We start from the raw sequence: 9,786 nt of genomic DNA, 5'->3' as shown, positions 1-9,786 counted from the left end.
TACTAAAGGTGTACTGATGTGTTGATGGATGGAATGAGTCCATTAATAGAAGGATGGATGGATGGGTGAATGGGTAGATGGGTGAATGGGTGGATAGGTGAATGTGTGGATAGGTGGATGGGTGGATGACTGGATGGGTGGATGGCTGTCTGGGTGGATGGAACATAGTTCAAAGTCATTGAAGAATGTCTAATGGAGGACTAAGATCCCAGCCATCCAGAGAAGCAATGCAAAAAGCTTTGGTCTTTAGCTAAGAACATTCTCCAGGGCCTATAATACATGTTGAGGATAACCCAGAGTTTTAATTTATGTTATTTTTCCTGATGCCTCCTTCTGGGTACTTCTGCTGATCCGCAGTGACTCCCCTGGAGCCAAGGCATGAAAGGGAAGAGAGGTGTAGAAGAGGAGGTTCAAATATGCTAATTTGTAGACTATTTTTTAAGAGAAAGGTTTGGTGGAGATGGATGGATGTGATTTGGGGGTAGTGGAAGAAATAGAATGAAGAAGTTTGGATTACTTGTGGGTCCGAATTATCTGGCTCCCTCAATCACCCATAAATTTATGGAATTGAAAATAGGAGGTTGATGGGGGAAATAGTTCAAGATCATCCTCAACTGAAGAAAAATGGGAACTATGATCTCAATCAAATAATGCCACTGCATACATGTGTGTTGGTTATACGATATTTGCATAGACTTTCTTCAAACTATAAATTTGGTTAACTTGAAAAAACTTTGACCTTTTCTTTTACTTGTGGGTGAATGTATAAGGCCCTATTCTCAATGCCTTTGACCCATAAGCCCTTGGAGCTTGTTCTCTGAATTACAATTGATTTGGCTCAGTCTTTCTCCTCCACTATGTAGCCCTCGCCTGGAGACTCTGCTTTGAGGAGCCAAATATCAAATCTGCAGGAATGTAAAATTGTCACACAACAAAACAATCAGACATCAGTGCCAGAGGAATTACATTTAATTCTTTGGAAAACAGGAGCAGATGGAACAGTCTGAGGGAAAGTCTGAGCAGTCTAGCCAGGTTTCCAAGAAGTCGACAGGGCGATGTAGGTACATGTCAGCAAAGATGATTATACAGTTTAGGACCAGATCCTTGTCTGATATGGAAATTGCAGCTGCCAGTTAATAAGTGGTAGAGATGGAGGAAGCTGCCATCCTGGTGCTGCCTTCTTCCTGGTGAGGGTGAGTATGGCTGGCATCTGGCGGTTGAAGGAAGGGGTTGACTCCTTGCTCTCTGCTTTTCCTGGGTCTTGGCCTCTGGTCACATGTCCAGGCTTATTTCTACCTGTACATCTGGCACTGCTGGCGTGGGAGTCAGCACTGCTTGGGTGGGGGGCAGCACTGCTTGGGTGGTGGGCAGCACTGCTTGGGTGGGGGGCAGCACTGCTGAGGTGGAGGGCAGCACTGCTTGGGTGGGGGGCAGCACTGCTTGGGTGGAGGGCAGCACTGCTTGGGTGGAGGGCAGCACTGCTTGGGTGGGGGGCAGCACTGCTTGGGTGGGGGGCAGCACTGGATGGGTGGGGGGCAGCACTGCTTAGGTGGTGGGCAGCACTGCTTGGGTGGAGGGCAGCACTGCTTGGGTGGGGGGCAGCACTGCTTGGGTGGGGGGCAGCACTGCTTGGGTGGGGGGCAGCACTGGATGGGTGGGGGGCAGCACTGCTGAGGTGGGGGGCAGCACTGGATGGGTGGGGGGCAGCACTGCTGAGGTGGGGGGCAGCACTGGATGGGTGGGGGGCAGCACTGCTGAGGTGGGGGGCAGCACTGCTGAGGTGGGGGGCAGCACTTGGTGGGTGGGACGCAGCACTGCTGAATAGGGGGGAAGCACTGCTTCTGCTTCTGCTGAGACATTCTGGGCTGGATGTGCAACTGAAAGAAGAAAGACACAAAAGTGAGGAACGCTTACAGCCTCCTGGCACAGGTGAACCTCCTGCCAAGTTCATGTCCTGCTCTGCTTTTCCTTTGCCCCTTGATCACCTTCCTAATTTAATGTGTGTGTGTGTGTGTGTGTGTGTGTGTGTGTGTGTGTGTGTGATATAAATTGTAGCTAAATGTTTTATAAAGCATTTCAACCCTTTCTGAGACGAATAAAGAACAGAAGGGAGGGAGGTAGGGAGGAAGGGAGACAGGGAAGGGAAGTAAACAAAAAATAAATGAGAAAGGGAGAGTAGAAAAGTTGGGGAGAAAGACAACAAAAGTAATATGCTGTTAGGGCAAAGACTATGGCATCTGGACCAGGTTTACTAAGAATCTGAGGCCTGGAAAAAGTATTAACTAGCTGTGTAACTGAACAAGTTACTTAACTTTCTGCACTCATTTCTCTCAGAGCTATTGTAAGAATTAACAATTATATAAAAATACATACATACAAAGGTGCATACATACATATGTAAATGCATGCATGTTTATGTGAGTTTGTTGACACAGAGAGTACCTACCTCATGATAAGCACTGTGTGTTTCAATTTATTAAGTTAATTTCTGAAAATTCAAAAAGGGTGCAAAGAGCCATCTTTAATACACTCCAAGAGAAGTTATAGTAAAGCGGCATCTAGAGATGAAATGGACCTTTTCAATTCTTAATTACAGCGAAGGAAGCAAAACTCAGAGAGTGAAGTAATTGTCCCCCAGCCACTCAGCACCAAGAGGAGGCCAGTGGAAATCAGGGTCCCTGATTCCTGGAGCGAGACCTGGCCACTGTGACACATCCTCTTGTCCCTGTTGTTCTGTCCTCCTCGGGCCTCTGCACTTCCACTCACTGAGAGCCTGCTATCCTTCCCCCTGAATCCACCTCTCCCTTAAAGGGCAGTTCTGAAGGTCGCTCTGCCCCATACCTGGTGCACCCTTCTCCTTCTACCACGTCTGTCTTGAACCTGGCAAGATTCAACACCAGCTAGGACACAGGCCTCTGAGCAGACACACCCCCATCTCAGCCCACCTTCCCACAATCCTCACAGGACTTGCATACAGAGCCAGATTGGTCCCAAAGGATACAAAGGAGATTGATGCCCAAACCACCCAGAGCTCCAGCCTCAGCTCCTGGTCAGAGTTTGGGAGCCTGTGGAGCCAGGCTGCGAGGAGCAGCGCTACATTGCCAGACTTACCCAAGTTCACAGGAGCTTCTGAAGTGTGGCAGTGCCAAGCGGTATGAGATGCTCTGAGCCTGTCCACCTTTTATACCTGCCCAAGGCCACTAGGTAGCCTAGGACTGGGGTGTCCTAATTAGTCCCTAGTTACATTAGGATCCAACTGTCCTTCCTCAAATTTTAGGTTTTACTCATCCCCAGGTCTGGCAGCCACCCTCTGGGCATGGCGGGACTTGGGGATGACGGTGCCTTCACTCTGGCCTGACCACTCCTCCCCATCACTTTACAAGTTCTGGCTGCTTTGGATTTCCAAACCCACTTGTCACTTTTGACTTAGAACCTTGGCATCTGGGATGGTCCCAAGGAGCATTCAGGACAGTGCTGAATGTGTAGGGGGTGAGGGGAGCTTTCAGGGATGTTCTGGTTGGTGGAGAGGAGGTGGTGGGCTCGGTGGGGTATACAGAGAGCATTGTTAGAAGGGAAACTTAGCAACTGAGGGGGTGAGTGGCTATCTGGGAAGCCCATTAAACTCAGCCATGCTATGACTTTGACTTAACAAGACTCAGAGCTACATTCACCTAAACGGATGGGAAATGGCTTGGGGTCTTTGCCTATAATTAGTTAAACAATAAATTGAGGCCATAGCCCTCTGTCCTGCTGGAATAGAGAAAATCATTAGGGTCCATTAAAAGAAACTGGGAGGTTACAGCAGACAGTATGAACCTCCCCATCTCTTTACGTATGTGTGTATACGTCACCTAGACTCCCTGGTTTCCCAGCAAATGATTATTAGGAGGTGGAGTGGGTGGAGGAACCAAGAAGCACTGACTTAGAATGACCTCCTGGAGGAGTCACCTGGGCTGCTCCTAGATCCTGAGCTCTGAGATACCCAGTCCTGACTCTCCTGGTCCGGATTCCAGGACAAAGAGGGATGACACAGGTTGGGATGCTCTCCACGTGCCTGAAAAAGGATAAATCATATCTCTACAAAACCTGCAAGTGGTGCTCAGGTTGGGGTTCTCACCTTTCCCCGTTGGGTGACCTTGGGCACTTAATGTCTTTGAGCCTCAGTTTCCCCATCTGCTGGAGAGGAAGAAAACATCATGCTGCATGTCATCAGTCAGATTAAAATGGGAAACACGTGTAAAGAACATGCATAGTGTTTGGCACAACATAAGTGCTCAACCAGTGTTGGTTGCTCCATGGAGCTGGGCTCTGAATACTAGGGCAAGACACACCCTGAGAAGTATGGAATAGGTAGCTGCAAAATTTAAAGGCAAGTAGTGGCACTTGCCACCCAGTGTCATAACACCTTGGCTGAGAGAACTGGAAATAGCCTAGCTAGTCCTGAGGGTTGCGCGGTTTCAATTTCAGACATGGAATTTAGTCATTGCTCTACTGAAAGCCTTACACTATCCCAAGATCTTGGGATGTCACACTGCCACAACCAGGACACAGGCTTGGAAATGAATGGTCTCTCACTTACACCACAGTCCTGACCCCCTGGGCACTCAGGCTTGGGCTAGTACCTGAGAGAGACCCAGCGCCATCCAGGCCTCCCTGGGAAGGGGAACACTTGGACATAGTGTGATCTGCAGCTCTCAGAACTGGTCCTGTGTGTGGGATGGGAGAATAAAACTAATCAGATCCTCTTATGCTCCTCCTCCTTCCAAATCTTGCAGTTATTTTCTCATTGTCTGACTGGGATTAGCTGGAGAAATTAAACCAGAAGGACACCAGAGCGATGTCTGCATAGTGTGGCCATCAGCTAACTCATGAGTTTTGTGTGAAATTCCTTGATCTTTCTGTGCATGATCCCCAATCACTCAGCGCAGTCTTTTTGTGATGGAATCAGCTACCTTGCGAATGCATTGCTTCTACAACCAGAGGTCAAAAATGGAATAGGCATCCTGGGAGCCACCAATGAAACCAAAAGCTCCTCTAGGCATTTGGGTGGTATTATTGGCCTTCATGAGCATCCACTCTGTCTTCCTCAATCCTCTGTCTCTCTTCACACACACACACACCACACACACACACACACACACACACACCACACACACACACACACACACACCACACACACACCACACACACACACACACACACACCACACACACACACACACACACACACCACACACACACAGACACACACACCACACACACACACAGAGAGACACACACACACCACACACACACACACATACACATACACACACACCACACACACACACATACACATACACACACACCCACACACCACACACACACACACACACACACATTCCAACAGCCCCAGGTGTTTATGGGGGCATGAGGCCAGTTCTCAGTAAGGCTAATGGGATAGAATGTGGATGTCCCTGCCACAGGCCCTCATCTCCCAGGCATACAGCCTCTACTTCCTTTGTCTCCCGCCCATTGCAAAGGCTCCATTTGGCCCCCAAGTACATTTTCTCCTTCAGGTTTTCCTTAGGGTTCATCTCATCTTCGTTTTACTTGCAGGAATATGAACATGGCAGTGAGGTAGTGAGGATGAGGAGTATGTATTAGAGGAAGGAGGTGGGAGAGGGACCTATTCCCCAGGATGTCTTTGCAAGCCAAAGACTGCTCAGTTTCTATAGGATGTTCCCCCAAATGTATACACACTTTCACAGCTAACAACTCAGCGTTGAAAATGAAATGTATTTTAATAAACACTGCCTTTATAATTATTCAAAGTCTCTGTATACATTTTTTGGGGGGCAGGAGGGATGCCCTATGGTTCCAGACACCTGTTAGCACATATAGCCCGAGAGGACCAGGGCCTAGCTGGGTAGCAGGGCAGATGCTTAGCTACCCAGGGACCTAGTCGGTCATCCCATGCACAGAAAACCGACCCCCGCCAGGTACTCTGGGTGCTGGGGAACTGAGAGCCCTCAAGGAGCCTGTGATCTTCTTGGGGAATTGAAGCCAATGAATAATACCACCCAAATGACCAGAGGAGCATTTGGTTTCATTGGTGGCTCTCAGGTTGACTATTTCCTTTCTGTCCTCTGGTTGTAGAAGTGATACATTCTTGAAGTAGCTGATTCTACCACAAAAAGACTTCTGTAAGTGATTAGGGTTCATGCAAAGAAAGATCAATGGATTTAACATAAAACTCATGAGTTAACTGATGGCCACACTATGCAGGCATCACTCCGGTGTCCTTGAGGAGGCAGACGCCATGAGTCAGGACCTGAGGAATGGGATGGGACAGGGTGGCACAGGAGCTCAGAGGAGTGGTTACCCTGCTGGGCCAGGCTGGTGTTGACAGTCACGCATCGAGGAGGACATGACAAGCTCTGAGACTGTGGGCCCATTGGTGCAGAAACATTGGCTTCCTTTGTGTCCTGGCACTTGGTACAGTTCTTGCTTCAAACAGTGCAGAAGTAGCCCTTTATGGAACACTATATATATATATATTTGACAATATTACAGATCTCCTCCACCCCCCCCCCCCCACCAACCCAACCTTACCCCTCTAAATTTTAAAAATTCTATTGGTTGGCATAGGCATATAGATAGGCATTGGCTTATATTTAGAAGGCCTGGTTAGCCTTCTGGATCTAGAAACAATTATCTGTGTGCTTTTGGACCACTGGTGTCTTCTTTCTGAGGTTCAGATTTTCTACTTTGTAAGACATGATAATCCCTAAGGCCCTTCCCAGGTGTAAACACAGTATGATTTGCCCGTGGGGACTGGGAATCAAAGGAGGGACAGACTGAAAGAGGGTGTTTGAAGACTTGCTTGGCAGCAGTACGCACAGTGAGCTGGGAGAAGGGCAGAGGGTGGGTAGGATGGAGGCAGGGCGAGGTATTGGGGGAGAAGAAATGATAAGGACCAGAGCTAAGATGGCAGCAGTAGAGGTGGAAAGGGAAGCACAGGGTTAAAAATGACCTTGACTCACTGCAGTATTGTTCTCAGCAGCCAAGATATGGATGTAACCAAGATGTCCATCGATGGGCGAGTGGACCAAAAAGATGTGATGTGTATATACAATGGCATGTTACTCAACCATAAAAAAAGAATGAAATCTTGCCACTTGTGATAACATGGATGGATTCACAGGGTATTATGCTAAGTAAAATAAGTCAGACAGAGAAAGACAAATACTGTATGACCTCACTTACATAAAGAAGAAAACAGACTCCTAGATACAGAGGACAAACTGATGGTTGCTGGAGGGGCGAGGGGCGAAGGATGGCTATAAAAGGGGACAGGGATTAAGAAGCACCCACTTCTAGTTATAGGAAAGCCATGGGGATGTAATGTACAGCACAGGCAAGAGAGTCAATAATATCATAATAACTGTGTGTGGTGACAGACGGTTACTAGACTTATTGCAGTGACCACTTTGTAAGGTATATAAATGTTGAATCACTATGTTGTTGTACACCTGAAACTAATATGATATTGTATGCCACCTGTAATGAAAAATAAATTTAAAAGATGAAATAAAGCTATAAAAGTCACATGACAAACCCCATCGTATATAACTGAATAACCATGTTTAATATAGCCTTATATGTTTAAAAAATGATCTGGAACTAAGAATTCACAGGATGGAGGACTGAGGAAAGGGAGGGGAGGGAGACGTCTTGATTCTAAGTGACAAGAATAGGGATGTAGAGATGAGGGCAGGGAGGAGGGAAAGGAAAAACAGGTCCTATTCCCACATGTGTGTCTGGCTCAGCAGGGCACGCAGCCAGCTGAGGCTGGGCCGCGATACAGGACGGCATGATGAGGGATGGAAGGAGGGAGTGGCCCCTGCTGGGAGCCAGGTTTGCACTGAACACTAGACAAGGAGGGTAAGAAGCCGAAGTGCCAGGTCTCCTCAGGCCAGTTCTCCTTCCTGGTAGCAGGACTTAGTCAGGGGACAGCAAGCGTCTAGACTAACAGGTGCCAGAGCAGGAAGGAGCCCAGTAATCAGAGTGAACATTCTCAATTCCTGGTCCAAGGACTGTCATCACTCAATGACATTCCCAACAAGCCACCGAGAAATAAATAGGGAGTGTTCCTACATTTTCCAGAGGTTGGTATAGGCTGCTGAGTTTTATTTCTTTGGAAGGTCTTACTTTTTGTTTGCTTTTTGAGACTATACTCTTTCCGGAGCTATTGGTGTTAAAGTGATCTTTGTTTACAGAAGGGATGGAGGTTGTAAAGGCTCTTTTTCTTACTCAGTAAAATAAAACATTGGTCCTCTTTACTGATTACATAGTGAAACCTCCAAATCTGGTACCATTAATGTGGTACATCCAGTCTTTTCATGGATAAGTATGGAAAAGGGAAGTGACTTAAATGAGGTCACATTTTATAAAATGCCAGCGGGAGGACTTGAACTCTAGATACCTGATCAAAAACCAAACCGACTGAACCAAACCCAAACAAACCAACAAATGAAACAGGTTTGGTTGATGTCAAAATCTTAGCAGGAGAGTCTTCCTCACTCCTGCCTGCACCACCCCCACCTCCCCACGCGAAGTCAGACCTTTGCAATGATGGCAGGACCAGGCTTGTTGGCACCCACACCCCACCCCTGTCTTCTTGACTCTCCAGGACACAGGGAGACACGCTTCTCTTGCCTTTACCCAGCCTCTCAGATCAGAAAGGATAAGCCCCTTCAAACTGCCTGTCTCCTTCCTGACTTTTAGGAAGCACCAGTATAAGGGAGTAATTCACCTCCAAAGCCCCTACAGCCAGCTCCTCAGCCACCTGGCTTTCCCATGTGCGTAACCAGTGGTTTCACTGTCATGATAGGGACAGGGACATTCTGAGGTACTTGCTGCCCCAGGGGACTACGGCTTCACTGTGTTCTACATGACCCCAAGATGTAGAATGAGGTCCCGGAAAGATTGAGTTTCAACAGGGACCCAGCTGCCTGCAGGCTCCTGGCCCCCTCGGGGATCTCACTCCTGTGTTCCGAATGACCACTTTGACAGGAACGACTTGCAGATCTGTGTTTCCAGCCCAGACTCTGCCTTGTGCTTCAGATCCATGGTACATCCAGGTGCCTCTTAAATATCTCCATCTGGGTGTCTCAAAGCACATTGGTCTCACCATGTCCAGAACCAAACTTGCCCTCCCTCCCGCTGCTCATGCCCCATTTCGGAGAACAGCTCCATCACCACCTACCACCTGCCCAGCAGATCTGACCAGAAACCTGACACCACCTCTGGCAACATCCCACCGTCTACCATGTCCCATCAATGCATCACCTGGATGTGTAATGTGTATCACACATCATGTATGAGATTTTCGGAAGCCTCCAGCCTGGTCTGGTCTGGCCCTCATCAGCTCTTGCCTTGGCTGCCGAAGAGATCTCCTCTCCCATTTCCCCATCTGCAGTCTCTCTAGCTGCAAGCCATCTTCCAGACAGAAGCCAAAGGATCATTTTAAAGGGCAAATGTAAGAGAATTTCTCGTTTTTAGGAAATATACACAGAGGTATTTATGGGCAAAGAGAATCACTTCTGCAATTTACTCTCAAAATGTTCAGGTACAATAAGGCAAAAAACACAGATAGATAAATAGATATGGATATATAGATATATGTGTACATACATATCTATAATAATAAAAGTGTAATATGTTAATTAGAGCTGACATCCTTCCAGATGACCTTCCAGCAAAAGCCAGGGCTGTAGCTGCAGGATGGAGGCAGCCGCCACAG

General features: G+C 47.7%; 1 protein-coding gene across 1 annotated transcript; it reads right to left on the bottom strand.

Annotated features, from left to right (window-relative positions):
- Window positions 1–949: 949 nt before the first annotated feature.
- LOC132221118 (splicing factor 3A subunit 2-like) lies at window positions 950–6,436 on the bottom strand. The gene is made up of 3 exons (XM_059675053.1): window positions 6,364–6,436; window positions 3,112–3,187; window positions 950–1,877 (listed from the first exon to the last, which is right to left on the bottom strand). The coding sequence occupies exons 1-3, from the start codon at window positions 6,434–6,436 to the stop codon at window positions 1,091–1,093; spliced, it is 936 nt and encodes a 311-aa protein (XP_059531036.1). The 3' UTR covers window positions 950–1,090.
- Window positions 6,437–9,786: the final 3,350 nt, after the last annotated feature.

The sequence above is a fragment of the Myotis daubentonii genome, chromosome 18 (genome assembly GCF_963259705.1).
Source record: "Myotis daubentonii chromosome 18, mMyoDau2.1, whole genome shotgun sequence".
In the NCBI taxonomy this organism is placed as follows: Eukaryota; Metazoa; Chordata; class Mammalia; order Chiroptera; family Vespertilionidae; genus Myotis; species Myotis daubentonii.
The sequence above is the reverse complement of the archived record's forward strand: the minus strand, read 5'-3'. Positions and strand labels throughout refer to the sequence as shown.

What these genes read in the sequence shown, in the direction of transcription:
- LOC132221118 (XM_059675053.1), bottom strand. Translation starts at nt 6,436, where the DNA reads ATGGGCCCACAGTCTCAGAGCTTGTCATGTCCTCCTCGATGCGTGACT. An exon ending in CACCAGCCTGGCCCAGCAGG is followed by an intron (nt 3,188 to 6,363) that starts GTAACCACTCCT and finishes GGCCTTGGGCAG; the next exon opens with GTATAAAAGGTGGACAGGCT. An exon ending in AGAAGCTCCTGTGAACTTGG is followed by an intron (nt 1,878 to 3,111) that starts GTAAGTCTGGCA and finishes TTCTTCTTTCAG; the next exon opens with TTGCACATCCAGCCCAGAAT.